The sequence below is a fragment of the Sitophilus oryzae genome, unplaced genomic scaffold (genome assembly GCF_002938485.1).
Source record: "Sitophilus oryzae breed Bouriz unplaced genomic scaffold, Soryzae_2.0 scaffold_158_pilon_pilon, whole genome shotgun sequence".
In the NCBI taxonomy this organism is placed as follows: domain Eukaryota; kingdom Metazoa; phylum Arthropoda; class Insecta; order Coleoptera; family Curculionidae; genus Sitophilus; species Sitophilus oryzae.
Window position 1 is genome coordinate 1,418,697 of NW_022146269.1, and position 23,599 is coordinate 1,442,295.

General features: G+C 32.0%; 2 protein-coding genes across 17 annotated transcripts in view; one reads left to right on the forward strand and one right to left on the reverse strand.

The window, feature by feature from the left end:
- The window catches only part of LOC115879891 (oocyte zinc finger protein XlCOF6-like), a 596,405-nt gene extending 582,008 nt beyond the window's left edge, over positions 1 to 14,397 (reverse strand). For all 16 annotated transcript variants that reach the window (XM_030896923.1, XM_030896924.1, XM_030896934.1 and 13 more), the window contains exons 1-4: positions 14,141 to 14,397; positions 12,753 to 13,037; positions 12,551 to 12,688; positions 7,671 to 7,795 (exon numbers count right to left, since the gene is read on the reverse strand). In XM_030896923.1, coding sequence (XP_030752783.1) covers positions 7,671 to 7,795; positions 12,551 to 12,688; positions 12,753 to 13,037; positions 14,141 to 14,275 — 683 coding nt within the window. In that variant the 5' untranslated portion in view covers positions 14,276 to 14,397. The remainder of the gene's footprint in view (positions 1 to 7,670; positions 7,796 to 12,550; positions 12,689 to 12,752; positions 13,038 to 14,140) is intronic.
- Positions 14,398 to 14,790: 393 nt separating this feature from the next.
- On the forward strand, positions 14,791 to 19,801 carry LOC115879883 (protein arginine N-methyltransferase 7). The gene is made up of 5 exons (XM_030896908.1): positions 14,791 to 15,434; positions 15,490 to 15,689; positions 15,753 to 16,647; positions 19,198 to 19,352; positions 19,555 to 19,801. Exons 1-5 carry the CDS (start codon positions 14,823 to 14,825, stop codon positions 19,784 to 19,786), a joined length of 2,094 nt encoding a protein of 697 aa, XP_030752768.1. The 5' UTR covers positions 14,791 to 14,822; the 3' UTR covers positions 19,787 to 19,801.
- The last annotated feature ends 3,798 nt before the right edge of the window (positions 19,802 to 23,599 follow it).

Here is a 23,599-nt window from a genome sequence, read left to right on the forward strand (position 1 = left end):
TAAAACTGTTGTAGGAATTATGGAATGTGTAGACTATTTTGAAAATTTTCACGTGTCAAATTCTTCTATTCTCAAAAGTAGATAGCATTGTTTTGATTTTGTCGATGTTATGCTAAATATAAATTAGCTTAAAAATATATTTACCAACTACACTTAAATAATTTATAATAGAAGACTAAAACAATGCACTCTTGAAAACTAGCCAAGCAAGAGAAATACTATTAAAATGTCTGAATTATCGATAAACTGGTAGAAATAATAGTCAAGTTCTAGCAAAGTTTTCGAGAAGACTTTTTAAGAATTCTGAGGTGGAACTCCTAACTAAATAGCGATCGGTAGCGATGAAGAATACTGTCACTTGCCGTTTAGTTTCTACGGCCAAGGACAGTATTCTTCGTCCCTACCGATCGCTATTTAGTTAAAGAGTTTCACCCCTGGTTCTTTAATATATCTTTTGCTATGCTCTCTTGAACAACGTGCGGACCAAATGGCTGCCGGTAGACGTTGCGTTCACTATTGCACATCACATCTGTACAGTGTCGCACTACCGTGTATTTTATGAAATTTCTCGTATATGAGTAAATACATACAATTATGTGGTTTTCACATTACTTCGCTACTTTTTATGAAACTAAATATGCTACACATCGATTTGTCCTAGCCTTCTTAGTTCCTGACGGAGCGAATTTGAAATTGATGCAATTTTATATTTAACGTATCTCAGTTATCTTGAAAACTGAATTTCATAGATTTTCACGTAGAAGTCACTGGCGTACTTAATAATCTATACTTAATTTCATAAAACAATGTAAAAATGCATTATTTCACATTTTATCATAGGCGGCCAGTTTAAATTAGGAAACCAAAACAATTGAATCGGTCATTGGAACAAGGTCATAATCATAACCGTGAAGGGAGTCGAAATCAATCTCGAATTCGCCCTGTATTTATTCAGGAACTAAGAAGATTTAGGACAAATCTATCTGTAGCATATTTACTTTCATAAAAAAGTTGCTGTAATGTGAAAACCGCATCATTGTATCTCTATTCATAAACGAGAAATCCCATAAAACATGAAAATGGGACACCCTCGACAGATGCGATGCGCAGTATTGAACGCAACGTCTACTGGCAGTCAAATGACCTGCATGCTGTTCAAGAGGGCATAGTAAAAGATATATTAAAGAACCAGCTTTCTGAGCTTTCTTAGGGTACATAGAAGAACAAATCATGTAGCCGTTGTGACGACACTTATATGTTTCTAGGTTTTGATTGGTTACATATGTTTTGATGCATAGAATGCATAAGTGTCCTAAAATGTATAAGTATCGTTACTACGACGAAGTGATCGGCGAGCATCGTGGCGAGATGAAATGCTTCACTATGTTGTACCCTCGTTTTCGCGACGTTGCTGACTCTCGTACACATTATTTCTATAAAAGTTATCTTAGTTTCTATTAAAAAAATCGAGATTTTGAAAAAGTTTTTTTCTATAGCGTTGCAAATAGTTAATATAATTCAAAGATCTAATCTTAACAGAAAATAATACATACGCATTTTGTCAGGATTTACTAAAGTTACTTTTTATTGGAATAAGCCTGGTAGAAAATAAACCTTAAATTAAACAACGGTTTAGGTTGACGTTTCGACTGGCATATTGAGTTTGAATTACATTTTTTGCGGATTCCTTGGGCTTTTCTGGGCTTATTTATAATATTTAGTTATTTCTACAGTCGGTTTTGTTCAGGGTACGTACCTAAATCTCAGACATAGTAACAACTTAAATTACAAAGACGTTATAGCGAATTCCAAAAAGACTACATACAAAGTAGTTTGTGCAGCGGGCGCTAGTTTCAGTCAAAAATCGCGATGACTAATGTTTGAGAAATAACCGCTCGTTAAAATATTAATGTATGTACAGGGCGAGTCAACGATAGAAGAAAGTTCATTATTCAATTTATTTTGAAAATTATGGAAAAAAAATTAAATGGAAAGTTTTAGAGAATGTTGAAGAGATTATATGGTCGAGATTAGTGACGGGATACTTAAAATAACCGACATCACTCGATTATGAACAATGATACAAGTTACGAGTGACAAATGAAAACGTGAAATCCCATCCAAAAAAATTGGAATGAAAAGATGAAATCTCATTTGGATGGCCACCGTTAATGAAATTCAGTGAGTTTGAAAATGTTTGTTGTCGATTAGGCACAATGTCGTCCACAATGGGCATATCTCTATGCGCACGCAACTTACTGGTTTGCATTGCGAGTGCCACAAGCTACAAGACTGAAATTTACTCTAGTAACCGCTCGATTATTGAAGTTGCTCGAAATTTGAGTTACTCGATTATCCAAATTTATAAAATTATTTAGCAGAACAAAATAGTGTGGCAGATATTTTAAATTGTGTTACTCTAGATTATAACATTCCCTAAAACTTGATTTAACATTTTTTGTAATTCTCAATACAAACAAGATAATATTAACCCTATCCGTGACTCATCCTTTATATTGCTTTAAAAATCGAGAACAGTCGACAGTTTACAAAATCACGATACGCAATTTGTAGACATGTAAAAACAAGAAGTACAATAAAAAGATGTACTTACCTCTATAGGCCAAACCTTACTGCAACTTCCGTAGTTCAGGAATACAGTTGTATTCTTAATTACCAATATTAATTGCACTACCATAGAAATTATTTAACACCGTATCAAATTTAGTTAGTCGTTAGAAAGTGTACAGAGTGGTCGAAATTGGTCTGTTTTAACAGAGAAAATCTATTTCCTGACGTGATAGAGCAAAAACCGACATAGATGTCATGGTCTCGATTTCCGAGATACGTTTTATGGCGTAAACCGCCTGTTGATATTTTCACTGCCAACAGAGATAAGGGGTCTTTTTGAATTTTTTACCATTTTGAAAATTGCCCATAACTTTTTTATTTCGCGGAATAATAAAATTATGTAAAAACGTTCTTAAGGCACTTTTTTAAACACAATCCAGTGGCGTAATCAGGTTTTTTCTATGCTTGCGCTTTTTGTCAGAAATAATAAAAAATATAATTTTTTAAATAGAAATCATAGTTAGCTGTGAACTTAAAAAAATGCTGGCGTCTAACCCTTTCCAACGATATAAAGGTATAAGTATCTATTTCTAAGAATGAAACAATTATTAGGTTTTTTATCTTTGTATCGAAGCGGGCTTTGATTTTATGTTGACCTATTTGTCTAATTATTTTTTATCACAATTTATTATTCTATATTATTATTTATCTGCATAATTAAAGACTTTTGAAAAGGTAAATTAACATTCTATTAGTAGTAATGGTAATTATTAGTATTAGTAATTACAACTGAAATCGGTGCAAGCAAAGAACAAAACTAAAAAACGTATTTTTTGCGTGACGAATATAGTTCTAAAAAAATCAAAGATGTTCAAACTGATCACCTCCTTGTTGAATACACAATAAACATCTTTTGAGCACAGGGTTACTACAATTTTGATTAGGCGAACTGGTGTAATAAGTCCAAAAGCTTGCCTAGTAGCCTTCAGCAATTATTCCTTCTCTCGTCCCAATGATATATTATATTATTCAATATATCTCTTATATATCTTTTAATTCCCCCCATAAAAAAGTTGAAAGGAGTTAAATCGCAGGACCTAGCAGGCCAAGATATGGGCACCTTGTTCCAATTCTCTCTAATTTCTCCATTTAATAGTTCAGTTGTAACGCTGGTGTTTTAATTGTAACTGGTAATACTAATACAGAATGTTGATTTACCTTTTCAACAGTTTTTAATTATGCAGATAAATAGTAATATAGAAAATTAAGTTGTGATAAAAAATAATTAGGCAATAGGTCAACATAAAACCAAGGCCCGCTTCGATACAAAGATAAAAAACCTAATATTTCTCTCATTCTTAGAAATAAATACACATAATATGGTTGGAAAGGGTTAAACGCCAGCATTTTTTTAAGTTCATAGCCAACTATGATTTCCATTTAAAAAATTATATTTTTTATTATTTCTGTCAAAAAGAGCAAGTATAAAAAAACTGAATACGCCACTGGATTGTGCTTAAAAAAGTGCCTTAAGAAAGTTTTTACAGAATGTTATTATTCCGCGAAATACAGAAGTTATGGACAATTTTCCAAATGGTAAAAAATTCAAAAAGACCGCGTATCTTAGTTGGCAGTGAAAATATCAACAGGCGGTTTACGCCATTAAACGTTTCTCAGAAATCGAGCCCATGACATCTATGTCGGTTTTGCTCTATCTAGTCAGGAAATAGGTTTTCTCTGTTAAAACAGACCAATTTCGACCACCCTGTACATTCGACGACCGTTTCAACTCTAGATCATAAATATAACCAGATAATTTTAGAGCATTAGATCGATTATTTAAAACCGATGACCAAAATACGACTGAAATTCACATTTCGGCGAGATCAAGCCCTAGACGTCATTTACTTGGCCCGTTCCGTTCTTTATTTTTTAATCGCGCTTACTGCAAGCTGGCCATAAGGTTTATTTATTTTTGTTATTTATCATATATTTATTATTTGTTATTTATTGTGTAGTTAAAAATTCAAGAAATTATTTTTTGAAAATAGATGTTTCTGGAAAAACCATCCCTTTTTAATTCATCTTTTTATAATTAGTGTTAATTTAAGACATGTTTTACGGGAATTTTAAGTAAATGAGGTCTAGAGATTAACCCGTCCAAAATTATCATCGATTGTCATTTCACAGCCATCTTTGACGCCGCTTTTTTCAATCATTTGTTGCATATTGACGCTCAATCTAACCTAAACATATTTTTTGTTAGCCCTTACTGCATAACAGTAAATTTCGTTTAACTAATTTCTTGGCAGTTTATGATCTTTTCTGACGCCTTGTAATATTTTTATAAAATAGCTAAATTGATGTCTATACCAAATAAATTTCCATGATTGGTTTATATGATCTAGGATTGAACTTCGATTTCCGCTACCCAAGATTAGCTAGAAATAATTAATTCAAACAAAAAATCGAAAGTAATATGTAGTAATACCAACGTTGTATAAGACACTAGTAATAGTGAACCGTTTAAAATTTATATTCTAAAAATTAAAATGCGTCATATTCCCCCTTCAGATATGCTTTCAATATAGACAAACTAATCTTCAATGCATATAGAATGCAAATTGTTGTTTGTTTTACTTTACTCTACATGAATCATTGCATGTTGCTCGCAGAACTAAAATCTTTGTGTACATCGAAGCATATCTGAATTAAAAATAAAGATCTAAATAACTAAATTAACTTCAACTCCTGGTGAGTTTTAATGTTTTGAATATGCTTTGCTTTGTGCCACATTACTATTTTCATTAAATTTTAGAAAAAATGATCCGTATAAAAAGCCCAACCAAGAGTTATGTTCAAATTCAATTAATATTACTAGTGTAATAAATGACATAAAATAACATGATCCCCATCAAAAAAATATATAAAATGTTTATTTTAATGGTATTTATCTAGTCTGATATGGATTAGCACAGATTTAAGAAAATTCTAATTATTTACTTTTTTCATTCTAAAAATCTTGAACGTCCCCTTAATTAAGCTTTCTTTGATGTAATTTTTTTTTAAAAAAGGTACTAACTAAAAATGTAAACAGAATTTCGCAAAACAAAATTTATTCTCGTCAACTCGTACATGTCTCCCTAGATGGAATGGATCAAAATGGACGACGGAATGGACCATATCAAAGGGCACACTGGATCTTCTTTCTTCATTCGTAGAGGCCTTACTTACTATTGAATCTTATTTTAATATTATAAATATTTTAAAAGGTAAAGGGTGTTAACTTTATTAGCATCTAACCATTACACTTAGATTACCTATTAAAAAATAATTAAACATCTAGTTTTTCATAAATATTCTCGAGAATATTGGAGCTCCATTACATACATTTCCCTGATCAGTTTTTATGAATTATGAACCGCAAATTAAATAGAAACGTTTCTCCACTCATACCATACATCATTCATACATATATGACTAAAGCACATGCAACAATATCACAATAAAAAATTAGCATGCTCTAATATTTACTAATATAATTTTGAAAATCAGATAAATTTCCCACCCTTTTACTTTTCACCCACAAAAAAGCCCATTTCTAAAACTATTTGCTTTATTTTTAGATATTGACATTTTTTTGATTTGTTTCACTACACACTTTGAAATTAAAAATATTCAATCATGCCGCAAGTATTTCATAATCATATATGACCCTTGCAATGTATAAAAATGAATGTAAAGTAAAAAATAATAAGTATCAAAAATATGATACTCATTTTAAGCCTTTACATAATAATTCAGTTTAAAATGAAACTGAACCAAACTGAATGATGGCTACATTTTAAAGAACTGAACAAAAGAGTCAGTTTTTAACCAAATGTCACCAGCAATATTTTTTATACTTCCAAGAATAACATGATTACAAGATACTGGAAGAATAACTGAATAAATTTAAAAAGATCTTCCCTTTAGACATACAAAACTGTAAATAAACAGTTTTGATAAAATTTAACCCCTTAAAGCTTGAACGTCAAATGTCGTACAAGAAAAAAACAAACATGTATTTTCAATGTCAAAAAGAGATTGAAAATAAATAACAAAATAATTCATTGCCCCAATTGCAAACAATGAAGAAATATATAAACAAAACAGAAAATATTACACAACTACGACTTAAAACTAATAACTAAATGCAACAAAAATTAAATATTATGGTATTAACAAACTGTCCTGACTTTAAATTTTCATCTGTACATCAAAATATTGTTATTTAATTTTTGTTGCTACTTGCGTCGCCTGGATGTAAATAACATATAGAAATCAAACGGGTTTGACAAGATGCCTGAGAATATATTATCTTCAATACAGGTTAATAATAGATAGAAATAGAATAATAGATCAAAACTTATATATAATGTACATTTTAGTGCCCCTACAACAGACTGACCATTCATTGAATACCCAAGAAGTAATAGGTAAACAAAAAAATTGACAATCCATTTCAAGGCCGAAGTATTCCTAAAATGCTTTAAATTTTGATCTAATTCAAATATATAAATGACTTAAAATATAAAAACAGGCATTTTGTCATAAAGTTATCAATAAAAGTTAAAACTGGATAAACATACCAAAACCATATCATTTACAAGGTACTAATTTGTCTCTGAGTAAAAATAAATAAAAACCACTTACCTTTTTTTGAATATATTCATATTATAGAAAATATTTTTTGAATAAATTGTATTAAAAAAAAGCGTCATACATTAATATTTAAATTCCAAAATAGAGTTAAGTATAAAAGTATTTAAGTGAGAGAAGTATGTCTTTATGACCATAATTTATGCATAACTAAAATATTCTTTTAAGTTTATCTGACTGACTAAATTCATAGGCGCAACAAAAGTAATTTCTTAATTAATGAAGTAAAATATTTTCCCAATCAAGTTATTATATTTTCATGAATGCAGTAATATATTTAAAAGGACTAAAAACGAAAATGAAACAAACTATATAAAATAAGAGACAAATTAAGTTTAGTCCCGAATACATCCAGACGCAATTATGGGAGGGGGTTGAAATAAAAAACAAGTACTCACGGTGCTTCGGCGCCATCCTTGCCGACACCTGAAGGACCAGGCTGGTCGTCGGCACTAGTTCCAGGTACATCTACATATGAGGGATCTTTATCATCATTGTCACTTTCATCGCTTTCATCTTCAATCTGAAAAAAATAAAATTATCAAATAAGATAGGTTAATTCACGATTCATTTTATAAAAACTCAACAATATTTAGAATATTGAGTATCAGATGGCCGTTCTTATTTAACATCAATTATTATCAGAACAGGTCTGTGAGAACAATCATCATATAAAAAGAAAAGATGGCGGTACGTGCGCCGACACCATTGGAAAAAAATCGGTACTGTTTACACAAACACCGATCGACCGATTACTCGAACACAGATCGACTGGTTCCTCAAACGCAAAACGAAATTATATACATGTACTGATTTCTTTCGAAAATCGACAACTATGAAACTGTCATCCCTTCCCGGACACAAACGGTACATTGTGAGACAGGAAATTGTAGAGAGAAACAAGCCCTATAACATAGGATACAACATTTTAATGAACAGTGCTTTCAATAAAATCAATAAAATGAAAAAAAATATACGAAATAATATACATGTACTGATTTCTTTCGAAAATCGACAACTATGAAACTATGAACCCTTCCCGGACACAAACGGTACATTGTGAGACAGGAAATTGTAGAGAGAAACAAGCCCTATAACATAGGATACAACATTTTAATGAACAGTGCTTTCCATAAAATCAATAAAATGAAAATATACGAAATAATATACATGTACTGATTTCTTTCGAAAATCGACAACTATAAAACTGTGATCCCTTCCCGGACACAAACGGTACATTGTGAGACAGGAAATTGTAGAGAGAAACAAGCCCTATAACATAGGATACAACATTTTAATGAACAGTGCTTTCCATAAAATCAATAAAATGAAAAAAAATATACGAAATAATATACATGTACTGATTTCTTTCGAAAATCGACAACTATGAAACTGTGATCCCTTCCCTGACACAAACGGTACATTGTGAGACAGGAAATTGTAGAGAGAAACAAACCCTATAACATAGGATACAACATTTTAATGAACAGTGCTTTCCATAAAATCAATAAAATGAAAAAAAAATATACGAAATAATATACATGTACTGATTTCTTTCGAAAATCGACAACTATGAAACTGTGATCCCTTCCCTGACACAAACGGTACATTGTGAGACAGGAAATTGTAGAGAGAAACAAACCCTATAACATAGGATACAACATTTTAATGAACAGTGCTTTCCATAAAATCAATAAAATGAAAAAAAATATACGAAATAATATACATGTACTGATTTCTTTCGAAAATCGACAACTATAAAACTGCGATCCCTTCCCGGACACAAACGGTACATTGTGAGACAGGAAATTATAGAGAGAAACAAGCCCTATAACTATAGGATACAACATTTTAATGAACAGTGCTTCCCATAAAATCAATAAAATGAAAAATATACGAAATAATATACATGTACTGATTTTTTTCGAAAATCGACAAGGTTATTCGAAAGCCGATCGACGATTACTCGCAAACGTATTGACCAGTTACCTCAAAAACCGACAGACCGGTTACTCGAAAACAGATTGACCGGTTCCTCAAGCACGGATCGACCGGTTACTCGAACACCGATCGACGGTTGCTAGAAAACGGATTGACTGGTTATTCGGAAACCGATCGACTGGTTTCTAAAAAACGGATTGACCTGTTACTCGAAACCTACCGATTGGTAACTCAAAGACAGATCGACCGGTTACTCGAACACCGATGGATGGTTGCTAGAAAACGGATTGACCTTTCGGAAACTGATCGACCGCTTTCTAAAAAACGGATTGGCCTGTTACTCGAAACCTACCGAATGGTAACTCGAAGACGGATCGACCGGTTACTCGAGCACCGATCGACGGTTACTAGAAAACGGATTGTCCGGTTATTCGGAAAGCGATCGACCGGATACTCAAAAACGGATTGACATGTTACTCGAATACCCACCAGATAGTAACTCGAAGACGGATCGACCGGTTACTCGAACACCGATCGACCTGTTAGTCAAAAACGAATTGACCTGTTACTCAAAACCTACCGAATGGTAACTCGAAGACGGATCGACCTGTTACTCGAGCACCGATCGACCGGTTATTCGTAAGCCGATCGACGGTTACTAGAAAACGGAGTGATCAGTTGTTCGGAAACCATCGACCGGTTACTCAAAAACGGATTGACCTGTTCCTCGAAAAAACCGATCGACCTGTTACTCGAAACACAAATTATTGTGTTAGTAAATTAATCATATCTCAATTTTTTCAAATGGAACAAGGATGGCTCATTCGCATATTCGAAGCGTATAAATGCAAAAGCAGATATTTGACACATAAACAATTATGAGTAAATCAGTAAAAACTCGTCTGTTTCAACTGTTTAAACAAGTTGCAGTTAAAAATTAAAAAATTGACGCCGGGAGGCACTATAGCTGCCCATATGTTGATAAAAAGTTGGTAGGCGGCAGTTCTTTTAGTTTCAAAGTCAAGGAATTTTCCAATTTTTTTTATCTCAAAAACTGCGACTTTGACTGATTTTGACGTTATTACAAATTTTGCTGCAAATATTATTCCTAACCTTAATGTAATTTTGGAGTTACGCTTTTTTTTATTATCAACCCCCTCCCATACCAACCCCCCACCCCCACCAAAAACTAATAGCCAGATTCTCGGGTGCCACAGTATTTTTGTACCAAATTTGGTTAAAATCGGTTTAGTGGTTTTTGAGTTATCGTGTTACAAACAGACGGACAGACAGACAGACAGACGCCATGAAAATATTTTTTATTTAGGTCTTTTATGACCCAAATAACTCATTTTGAGTGAAATTAAAAAAACTTTTTTTGTCGATCTTAATAGCCTACTATACCTATTGGTATGGTCGGCTAAAAATCAATAAATTGTTAATAATCATGTCAGTACTCATAAAAATATGTTTATCTATTTGTATAGATATTTTTATGAGTATAGGTATTTTGCTATAAAAAAATTGACATGTCTTCTTTTTCACCTCAGGTTTGCAAATATCTGTTTTTATGTATTTAAATGAGCTGCAAATGTGTGATTTGGTAATAGAAGAATATTTAGAAGAAAATTATTAAAATAAACAAAATGTTATTCATATTAGCATGTAAAAAACTCACAACATATTCCGTACCACGTTGTTTTTTAAACCGAAATGCCAGAAAACAAAGTGGATCTACAGCAACGAGCCGGCGCGTGGCAAGATCACACGACTTAACGCGGGAACCGGATTGGCTCCAAGGCAAATGTCTGCTTTTGCAGATAACTTCTATAACCAAATGTCTGCTTTTGCATTTAAGGCTTAACTTTAAATATCAATATTAGGCTTAATAGTCTGGTTATAGTATTGAGGGTAAGTTCATGATATAGCTGCCTACTTTTACATTAGAAAACCGTATCTAACTCAATTTTGTTTAAAATGTCAAATGTTTACTTTCGCATTTATATGCTTCATTTGGAAAAACATTTTTTACGAATACCACACACTTAGTATTTCGAGTCAAATTGTCATTATGAACCGCATGTTACAATTTCAAATAAAACATATGCGAAAATGTCAAAAGTTGACATATGATGTCATTCTATTCAGAGTATCATTTTCTATCAAATAAAGTAAAAAAATACCGAGGGTGTCATTATTTAAAAAATAAAAAGTTGTGGTCATTTCAGGTGAAACAGGAAGTGACCAAAAACAATTGAATTATGTCAATCAAACCTAATTTGTCATATACTAAATCTTGTTTAATTATCTGAAAAAAATTAAAAAGTTGTAGGAGTGAGCCACTTTTGAGACGCACACGGTATATATGATCTAGGTTTAAAGCCATCTTTGCTAAAGTAACTGTCAACAAACAATAATATGATTATTCAATAACAGTGGCATTATAAATATGATATTTCAACATTATTTCATTAGTGTGTTGATTAAAAGCATTGAAGGGAAAACAAATGCATGTTAATATTTCCTTCAAAAGCGGATATCTTTAACAGAAAAAGAAATTGAGATGAATCAAAAAACAAATTATCGAGAAAATATTATTTTGATGATAAACTGGTTTGGGGTTAAAATTTAGGCCAATCAAAAAACCAGTTTTCTGTGCCAGAACTGCACTGGTAGGAAATAGGATTATCTCAAAAATGTGTTCTAGCCATATTAACTGCTATCAGACCTGTAAGCAATTGTTATTTCTGTCTATTATCAGTTGCTTGGTGACAAAAAAAATCAGATGTTCCAAACTGCAACGACGACAATCCTTAACCATTACTAGTACAATTAAACATCAAGAGCTGTACTTGACTCGCCTTTCCAAATCTTTTTGAAAAGATACAAGACAGGAAACATTCACTTTTCCAAATATGTTGAACGAGAACAAATATTGTTCAAATTCAAGCACAATAAACATTTACGCGAACTACAGTTAGATGAGATTGAAATGAACTCACTTCTCATAAAACCAATATTTGAAGCACAATAACATTCCCTTTTTAATAAAGATTATGAATGGAAGATATATTCTGACAAAATGCAATAAATAATAATACGTGATAGACCTAGTTGTCCTCCGAAGAATAATATACATTACTAGTTTTTGTCCAAGATTATGAATAAAACATAATTTTAAAATTTTCGTAATACTGAGTTACATAATTGTATTACATCATGTAATACAATTATGTAACTAATCAATATTATGAGAACATGTAATTTACATGTTGTTTACTTTAGCTACAATAGCTAACTTTCATAATATAAAACTGAAAATCAAGTCATACTGTACCTTAGTCATGGGCTCGGCAGTGTCCAGGTCATCGTCTTCTTCTTCAGAGTCAGGAGTAAGGTTAATTTGTGCTTTTACTGCGGCGGTGCGCCGCGCCCTCTTCGGAGGAGGTTCTTCAGTCTCATCTTTGGCAGAACTCTGTAAAATAAAAATAAAATAGGTGAAAAATATTTCTTAACTGCAGTGTTACGTTTGGACTTACATCATCCAATACAGCAGAATTGCTTATTCCTAAATGATCAGTATTCTGCACTGCTGCATGGCCATCCTCCGGAGTCTCCTCTTTCACTTGAGGTTCAGAGGGCTTGGCAATTTGCTGTGCTACAGCTGTAATGGTTTGGTCTACATCTTTTACGCCGGCTTGCCCTAACCAAGACAATAATGTCTTCTCGGCATTCGCAGACGTATTCCAAAATTCATACAGTAAATCTAACTTATTCGAGCATCCATCGCATATTTTTTTTGGTAATTTGTCTTCTCTAGATACCTGGAACAAAGATTAATAACGTTAATACACGATTCATTTTATAAAAACTCAACAATATCTTGAATATTGAATATCAGATGGCCGTTCTTAATTAACATCAAACATTTTCAGAACAGGTCTGTGAAGAACAATCATCATATTAAAAGAAAACATGGCGGTACAATCGCCATCTTGTTCACTAAATCAGCGTGTTTATATTTTATTGTAAAAAAAAATATAAAATATCTATATTAACTAAGTAATAATTAACAAATAGGTGTAACATAAAAATGATTAGTAAAATTGGAATGCTTATCCTCCATTAAAAATTGTATCTTGAGATGCCCTGTACAAATCTACGCATTGCTTTTGCGCACTCGGTATATTATAGCTGCAATAAAAATTGCGATCGATCACGTAAAAGTAAAATATCTATATTAACTAAGTAATAATTAACAAATAGGTGTAACATAAAAATGATTAGTAAAATTGGAATGCTTATCCTCCATTAAAAATTGTATCTTGAGATGCCCTGTACAAATCTACGCATTGCTTTTGCGCACTCGGTATATTATAGCTGCAATAAAAATTGCGATCGATCACGAGCATTTGGGCCAAAAAGATCAATACTCGTGTTGTACAATATTCACATATTTTTAAAAAGTTTAATGATTTATCAGCTACAAAAACTTAATAGAAAATGATATAACTTCAAAATCGGAAGGTGTATACCAAATATTTATTAAATATCGGAACATGACGCGTAACAAAATGGCTTCCTCAAAACGGACGGAGAAGATTGAACAAAAAGGCAGCACACCCAAAATTAAACTTATTATTTTGGAATTATTTGTTATCAGTAGCATACTTAAATTACAATCAATAATTTTAAAAATTGTTAACGTAAATGTATGGACGTAAAATAGGAAACAGGTGCTGACGCCGCCGAAAAGAAGTAATGAATTTAAAAATAAAATCGTATTAAATCACCAGAATTATAAAAAAGATTTGGAACAATATCATTTAAATACATATAGTAAACAAAAACGATGTCAAAAAGCAGAAATATCTGTCGAATTTCAATTTTGAAAAAACACAGACAACATGGCGGATCTTCAACTTACCTTCACCGGCAGACAGGAACTAATTTTCAAAAATATTTGCCTAATATCACCTTGTTCTTCAAAAATTGGAATATTAACTTGGTCCTTAACTAAACACAGTCTACAAAAACGCATTATTTCACCCGGATTATCCATTTTTCCGCTGTTTCTTAAAAAATTTCATCGAAGAGAATACATACGCAGCTTCCCTTTTCGCGCTCGCTAACGAAATGGACGAGAAGGCGGAAGTTTCGTAAATCGACGCCAAGCTTTTAAATCCCCACCACCATATCCTGTAACATCAAAGCGCGAAATTCAATATCACGTCAATGGCTAATTCATATTTTTTTTCTGATTTCTGTATAAAACAGAACGTTTTATTTTGTAATAATAGAGGTGTACAAATTTGTTGTGTTTTCGGTAATTATAATACATTTTTTTATATATTCCTTTTTTTATTATATGTATATTTTAGGAAAAACAACAATCTCTTTTTATATTTTAAACTAAAAAAATGCTTTATGCTTCATAAATTTCAAAATAATAGCTATATTATAAAACATTGAGGTTTTCTTAAATAAATTAGATTATTCACAAATGATATAAATTTAAAAACTAAAACCTTTGTATTCTATGGTATATGGTACATAAAAAATCAAATATATGTGATCTGTGTCAAAGATAACCTGTGAAAATAACCTAAATGATTTTCAGTCAAATTAGCAGAAAAATACTTTTAAAACCAAACATTAAAAATACATGCAAGATGAGTATATTTGTACAAAAACTAAATCCATTAACTGGAAATAACGACTGGGTTATACAAAATGAGGAATACGATTATCATCAAGAAGTAGCGAGATCGGCCTTTGCTGATATGCTCCACGATACAGAGAGGAATCAGTTATATGAAAATGCTTTAATTAGTGCTATTAATGAAATTCATTCTCGAGGAAAAAAGGCTAAAGTGCTAGACATAGGAACTGGGACAGGGTTGTTATCTATGATGGCAGCAAGAAATGGAGCTGATAGTATAGTGGCATGCGAGGCTTTTAAACCAATGAGCGAATGTGCTGTTAAGGTAATTGAATCAAACGGATTTAAAGACAAAATTAATGTTATACCAAAAAGATCAACTGACTTGTCTGTTGGACCAGAGGGTGACTTAAAAGAGAAGTGTAACATTCTGGTTACTGAAGTATTTGATACTGAATTAATTGGAGAAGGAGCTCTATCAACGTTTAGTCATGCTCATAAGCATTTACTTGAAAACGATTGTATTGTTGTTCCCGAAAGTGCGACGGTTTATGCTCAGGTGGGTATAATTTATATTTTTTTTTTCTCGTAAATACCAAAAATATTCTTAACAGGTGGTTGAATGTCCATTAGCACAGAACTGGAACAAATTAAAAGATTTTTATAATGATGACTTAGAAATTCTATTAAAAATACCAGATTTAATAAAAACTTGTCCAGGCTCATCTGCAGTACATGATATTCAACTTAGTCAGTTGCCTCTGTCATCCTTTAATTCTATAGTACCACCAATACCAGTGCTTAGGTTTGACTGGTAAGTTAATACTTTTATATTTATCTATATTTTACTCAAAGTATATTTAACTCAAATGATTAGGTCTGGTAAAACACCTTTTGTCTTTACTCGATCAACGATACAAAGTTTAAAAGCTGTTTCCCATGGCAAGGCCCAAATGGTTTTTATGTGGTGGGATCTACAAATGGATATAGAAGGCAAGCATATTTTAAGCTGCGCACCATACTGGGCTCATCCAAAATCAAAAGAAAAAATAACAGTGGATATTCCATGGAGGGATCACTGGATACAAGCCATATATTATTTTCCTGAAGAAGTACGAGTGGAAAAAGATCAGGAGATACATTTAATTAGCTGCCACGATGAATATTCTTTGTGGTTTAATTTAAGAACAGATCTTAAGCTTACTGATATCCATTACCTAAATCCTATTTGTGAGTGTGGCTTACATGTAGCTTTTTCAAGGACTAGGATAGGACAAATTAATGACATGAAAAGAAACAAGAAATATTTAAGATTATTTGAGAATCATATTGATAAGAATAGTGTTTTGTTATTTTTAAGCGAAGGTTTTTATTATGGGCTGGTAGCTGCAAAGTTAGGAGCAAAACATTTATATTTCCTGGAGACAAATATCCTTTCGAAGAGGGTGCTTGAAAGTATTATCAAGTTTAACAACATTAATAATGTGACTATACTGAAAAGTATTGATGATTTAAAGTTGATCGACTTAAAGGATGTCACAGTTATATTTGGTGAACCATATTTTACTAGTTCTATATTACCATGGGACAACCTACTATTCTTTTATTTAAGTGACAATGTTAGGACACTATTAAACCGAGAAGTTGAAATATATCCAAGAAAATGTTTAATAAAAGGCATGGCAGTGAAGTTTGATCACTTGCATAAAATCAGAGCTCCCCTGATATCATGTGAAGGTTTTCTGATGAAACACTTTGATGATTTAATTTTGGTAAGTTATCTAGATGTTTAATAAATTTAAGTGTGGCAATAAAGAAATCAATTATTTCTAGTTTCTATTAAAATAAAATTAAATTTGCCGAAAATTATAAAATGTTTATTCCCAAAATGCCAGTGTTCTAATTTATATCATGCGGTTTTGGCAATTTTTAAACTAAATTTTCTGCACATTTAAAGAAATCTTTAAATTATATTGCCCAGTTATTCAATTTTTTACTTATTTATGTTATTTGAATAAAGTTCTTCCAGAATATAGAGCTGTATTCAGAAAAAAAACAATAAGTTTTCATTTAAAAGGCTGAAAATGTGGTCCATTTACTAACTGGCTGACGACATTACTAATCAATTGGACGGTAATTAACTTGCAATTGTCGATGACATCATATCTTAGATTTGGGTCATGCTATATAAAAACGATACATCAAAAGGACTGAAATTTAAAATATTAATTGACGTCTGCGACCATAGAGTTCTCCGACAATTTTTGTGATCTTGTGAAAAAGTGATCGCCCTGTATGTATTCTTATATAAACACGGTTTATTAAAAGTTTACAAAAAACTTTCATTTCGTGAATTAATAAATACAGGGTCGCTTTTCTGTATGCAAACGGTCGATTATTAGGTAAAATATAGGAGGTACCGCAAAAAGTCAAATATAAAAGTTATAGGGTTTATAAATATCTATTAGCGGGTAATACATTTAAGTATACAGGGTCGGTAATAAAGTCGTGGCACATCAACGTTTTATTTTTTTAAATGGAACCCCCTGTATATTATTGCATATTTCGGTTCTTCCTTCAGTTCTAAGCAAAAAATCGAAATACACACAATGTACCTCATACCAACCGTTTTCAAACCAACACCCTTCATTTCCTTTATTTTTAGCCTAATTTTCATGATTTTTTGGCGAACTCTATATTTCAACTCTGATTCTTAAGTTTTTTATAAACTTTAGTATTTAGCTTTTTATACAGGGTTTATCGAATAGTTGTTTTTTACCTTAAATTTAAACACTGTGCAATAATTTCGTGAACATATTTTCCTAAAACATCATTTTTTTGTCAGAACCATGTCTCCTGAGCATTTTGTTTTTGGGTCACGTCAATACATGTCTTGGTTAATTTTTAAGAGCGAAGTGAACAACTTCGAATTATCATTTCTTTTCTTTTTGAAGTTATTTTTCAATATGACAAGACGGCTTTGCTACAAAGAACTGCCCATCATGTTCGACGTTTGGTAAATGCTTGGCCGGAGGGTTAGAGGTGGCGAAGCGGTACCAGCTTCATCAAATGAACTTCGCTTGGTATTCTTAAAGAAGAATGGGAGTTAAAGCGCCAGATTGACTGTACTATATCCAATGCAGCGTAATATGACGAATGAAAATTTACGAAATTTTGCTTACGAAATTATTGCACAGGATGTTTTAAAATTATGGTAAAAAACACCATTCGATAAACCCCGTATAATAAAGTCTAATAATATGATTATACCCAAAGATTATACCAAACTGAAGTTAAGAATTAATCTGTACTAATATATAAAATCCTTAAGTGACTCACTGATTAATCACGATCCTGCTCAAACCTATTCAACGTAAGAAGCTCAATTTTGGCATACAGGTAGATTCTAGGGTGTAGAGGTTCTAGGGGGTAAAAAGGGATTTTTCGTAATTCCAGTTCCAAGGGGGTGAAACCACCCCTCAAATATTACAATATTTTTTATTTAAAAAACGCTCAAGTTTCCAAAAAGACGCTTAAACACGTATATTTTATTTTGTTTTTTACATATTTTAAGATTTTTAAAAAATGTATACAGGGTGTTTCGAAAAGTCTGGTCATTGATTAATCACGATCCTGCTTAAAGCGCTTGACGTAAAAAGCTGATTTTTGGAAATCGGATATTGCAATATTTGTTATTTAAAAAACGGTTAGTCTTTCGGGAAAACGCTTGGAGAAAACGCATAATTTATTTTGTATTTACAATATTTGTTATTTAAAAACTGTTAGTCTTTCGGGGAAAACGCTTGGACACGCATAATTTATTTTGTTTTTACATATTTTGAAATTTTTTAAAAATCATACAGGGTGTTCCAAAAGTTGGGTAATTGATTAACCACGATTCTGCTTAAACTGCGTGACGTAAAAAGCTTATTTTTGGCAAACGGATTTTTCGAAAGTCAAATTCCAACGAGATGAAACTACCCCTCAAATATTACCAAGTTATATAATAATATCGCCATATTGTTTTTTCTCATGCTGACATAAATGTGAGAAAATTTTATCTAGTTTGTATGTTAATGGAAATTCTTGCTTTGCTTTATCATCACCATTACAAATGATTAATTCGACGCGAACGAAGTCGCGGGTACACGCTAGTGTTGATATATTTATATATAGTTTGTCAAAAAAATCATGAAAATTGGGTTAAAAAGTTAAAATTTGTTGCTTTTTTTGCATCTGAGTGTATTTTGCTACATTATTCGAAGTAATTCATGATGGGACAACCTACATACCAATATTTAAGATAATTTTTGTTTCATTAGGAATCCAGCAATATTAGTGATGATAATGTTGAAGCTCAACCATTATGGGAGTATCCCTGCATAGCCGTTAGTGATGAAATTACATTAGCCGAAGTAAATCTTGCAAATGGAGGCAATATAAATTTGGAAAGTACACATACTTTTTCTATACAAAAGTGAGTTGTAAAATACCGTATGATCAAAAAAAAACGGCGTCAGCGATGGCTATGAAATTAAGATCGCTGTCATTTTATATGTAAATTTACATCATCGATCGTCATTTCCCAGCCAACTGGACGCCGTTTTTTTTCGACCTTACGGTACCTACCTTTATTTTTTATATATCAATTGTTTATTATTTTATATTTGTTACTTTAGTGGTTTAAGTTGTAACGGAGTGACCTTCTGGGTTGAATGGTGCATAGATGGATCACCAAAAAGTACTATATCAACGGGTCCTGTACATCCTGTTTCAGTAGGTAAGAGTGTTGAGTGGGATAAATATACCAGGCAAGGCGTTTATCTATTACCAAGCAGTACGTTAGAAAATATAAATTGTCGTTTTTGTATAGATCTTAATGAGGGAAGTATAAAGTTTAAATTTTTATGAATGATTTTTTTTAATATATTATATAAGTTATATCTGCTTTTTATTCATTTGTACTATTTTTTTACTTATCTGCAAATTAATTTCCATCAAAAATGCGACAGATTTATTAAAAACTTATTTCTAAAATTTATTTATCCAATAAATGTGCTAGTTATTTTCGTTTGAAAGGATTAAAAAACATCGAGATTTTTATGAATACCTGTTTTTTTACAATATGTCCCCGGATTGTCTACAATAGAAAGAACTTTTTTAATATTAACATTTTGACAAAAAAGCATTCTATACAAAAAAAATGTGCTTGTTCTACAATGCTCTCAAATAATCTCATTTATACTTTTCCAAATTTCTACATCGACTTAGAGAACTTAAAAGAAAAACATGTAAATATCATGTAAATATAGACAGAGAGTGTTGATTTGGTTATGGGGTTATGGTGGTTGCCAGGGACAGTGTTGCCAGAACTACGGATTAATCCGTAAATTAACAAAATTTAACAAAATTCAAAATTTAATAAATTTAATAATTTTAATAACCAATAATGTTTATTGGCCCAACGAAAAACAAAATCAGAAATTTACTGAGTCAACCCAACTTTACATTAAAAAATCGAACGCCGGCCGCTGATAAATTTAAATTTAATTAGGTGGGCACACACGAGAGGTATTTTTAAACGATCTGTCCCGCCGCTCGATCTGTCATTCCAAGCCCGCCGATCTGGTCTGCGAGGAGATAGATCTTTCATTTTTCACTAACGTAAATATCAAAACTCGCATTTTCTGAACGGAATTGCTCTGTGAAGAGTGTGAAGGGACAAATCTGTTAGTTAGTGGCAAATTCTCTCAAATTTTGAAGGGATTGAACCGCGGGTTAGATATTTTATACTCTTATAAAATCTCAGCAGATTTTCGGTAAACGATCCGGGATAGAGAAGGAAAAAAAAGTGGCATTTTGGGTTTGTGTGTGCTGGAAATTGAGGAGCAGAAGTAACAAAGGGGCTAAGTGCCAAAATTGTTAAAAGGAGAAAATTTGAAAATAACAAAAAAAATTAAAAAAGAAAAAGGGAAACGAGCAAAGTGCTAAATATTATTTGATCAAAGTAGAGAAATTTCCTCGGCGTTTGAGTGAAAAAAAGCCACTTAATGACATTAAGTGCTTTTTCTTGTTATTTGAATTTATTAACGTCTAGTAGCTGGTTAATTGAGATATTTATTAGATTTTTCAAAGTTGTTTCTTTTTTGAGTATCGAAGTTGCTTTCTATTATGCTGGTTTAGAAAAAGCCAACTTTCAATCGTGTACAACTTTGTTAATATTCACTTGCTTGAGATATAAGATCCTGTTGGCTGTTGCTTGTAAATCAGATATTTTTTTCTATGACATATCTACTATTTCAAATCTACCGGTGTGTGTACTTGACAGTATTACATCTTGTAAGTCCTCAGGTACCATTGGAGTGCACTTATCCTTTCTTTCCTCGATAATCGCGAAATCCCTGTCACAGTAAAGAAAGCTATGACCACTGGCAAGGTACCTATGTTAAATAGTATCAATTCTCGACAATACTTATTATGGCACTTGACCCCTTTCATTTGAAAACAACGGATCACTTGCAGAGAGCGCCACCTATCCACTTAATTTGCCCGTTTGATGTGAGATAATCGATGGCACCTAGCCCCTTTGTTACTTCTGCTCCTCAATTGTAAAAACACTGATGAAAGATAAATCAATCCAAGTGGATAAAAAATGTGTCCAAGACAAGAATATGGACACATGTCCGTACTTCGTCAACTTGAACAAAAAATAATTTTTTTAAAAATTATCTGCTAACGAGTACTTCAAATTCTCGTTAAAATGTTTACAAGCTCTTGATAAACTTGCATCTTTACGTTTTTGTTTAAGTAACTTTTATCTCTTATCTTCCATAAATAAGGTCTTTGTCGATACATTTCAATTAATTCAATCAAAGTTTCTTTTGTCCCCTCCATATTTAATAACACGTAATTATTGAAATACCGGGTGCGTCTCAAAAGTGGCTCACCCTTATAACTTTTTTATATTTTCAGATAAAACAACGAGATTTGGTATGTTAATATATGACATAAATTAGGGATTGTTTGACGTACTCAATTGTTTTCGGTCACTTCCGGTTTCACCGGAAATGGCTACAACTTTTGATTTTTAAATGGCACTCTCGATATTTTTTCGACACACTCTGAATAGAATAACATATCATATGTCAACTTTTGACATTTTCGCATATGGTTTATTTGAAATTAAATTGTAACATGCAGTTCATAACGACAATTTCAGTCGAAATACCAAGTGTATGGTATCAAATTATTCGTAAAAAAATGCTTTTTCAAAATTTGTTAACGAGCCATCGTCGTTCCATTTGAAAAAATTGAGATATGATTAGAAATACAATTTGGGCATCTTTTAACCGGCCAGGACAAGACACTAAACATTAGACGATCAAATCTATTTTTCCAAGGCTCCTTGATTAAGAATTAGTGTTTTTAACACAGCCATGGCACTCTAGATTGAAATTTAAAATACAATTTGTTTTTGAGCGAATATGTCAAAAGTTGACATATAATACGTCATTCTATTCAGAGTGTCATTTTCTATCGAATAAAGTGGAAAAATACCCAAGGTGCTATTTAAAAATCAAAAGTTGTAGTTATTTCCGGTGAAACAGGAAGTGACCGAAAACAATTGAATACGTCAATCAATCCTAATTTATGTCATATACTAACATACCAAATCTCGTTTTTTATCTTAAAAAATAAAAAAGTTATAGGGGTACACAAGCAGATATTTAATAGTGATGACGCTTGGGAACAGGATCTGTTATTTTCGAAACAGATTTGTTTTGGAACTGGATTGGAACAGGTTTATGTGCTATCCTATACCAGTTCCAGTTCCAACTGTTCCAGCTGTTTCAAAACACTGCAACTTAAAATAAAAACTTAAAGAAATAAATTCTTGGAATTGTTTAAATTATGTTATCTACTATATTTGTGATACTAGATTCTTAATAGTGTATTTTTCAAAATTAGATAATTATATATTATATTGCATTTGGCAACATCGCCAGTACGTTTTTTTGATGGTAAGAAATTCTCTTCGCCTATTCTGTTTACATTAAAAAAACTCTGCGTAAAAAATGTATACATACCGGCAAAGGAACCGCTTGTTTTTATTATCTAGGAATGTAAGTTGTTTTTATTTTATATATGTATTTTCCTATTTTACATATAAAAAATAGTAAATATTAGATATTCTTTTCTTTCTGTATTTTTAAATATTAATTTCCTATTTCAAATTTATAATAAAAATTTAGTTGAATTTTAATTAAATATACCAAATATCGGCAACGCTGCGAAAACCGCCACCCTTGTTTTTTTTACGACTATGCACTATATTAGTTATTAGTGCACTCGCACTCAATCTCGATAATATAACGCCAAGCGACCGCGTCGCTAAAGCGAAATACTGCCTCGTTTCTCAACTGAAACTAGTTCTTTTTACTTAACTGTTCCAAGTCCCAAACTGTTCCAAGTCCCAAACAGTTCCAAGTCCCTAACTGTTCCAAGCGCTAAACTGTTCCAAGCCCTAAAGTGTTTCAAGTCCCAACCTGAACAGTGGGACTTGGAACAGTTTGAGACTTGGAACAGTTTGCGACTTGGAACAATTTAGGGCTTGGAACAGTTTAGCGCTTGGAACTGTTTGAGACTTGAAACAGTTTGCGACCTGGAACAGTTTAGGGCTTGGAACAGTTAGGAACTTGGAACTGTTTGAAACAGTTAAGTAAA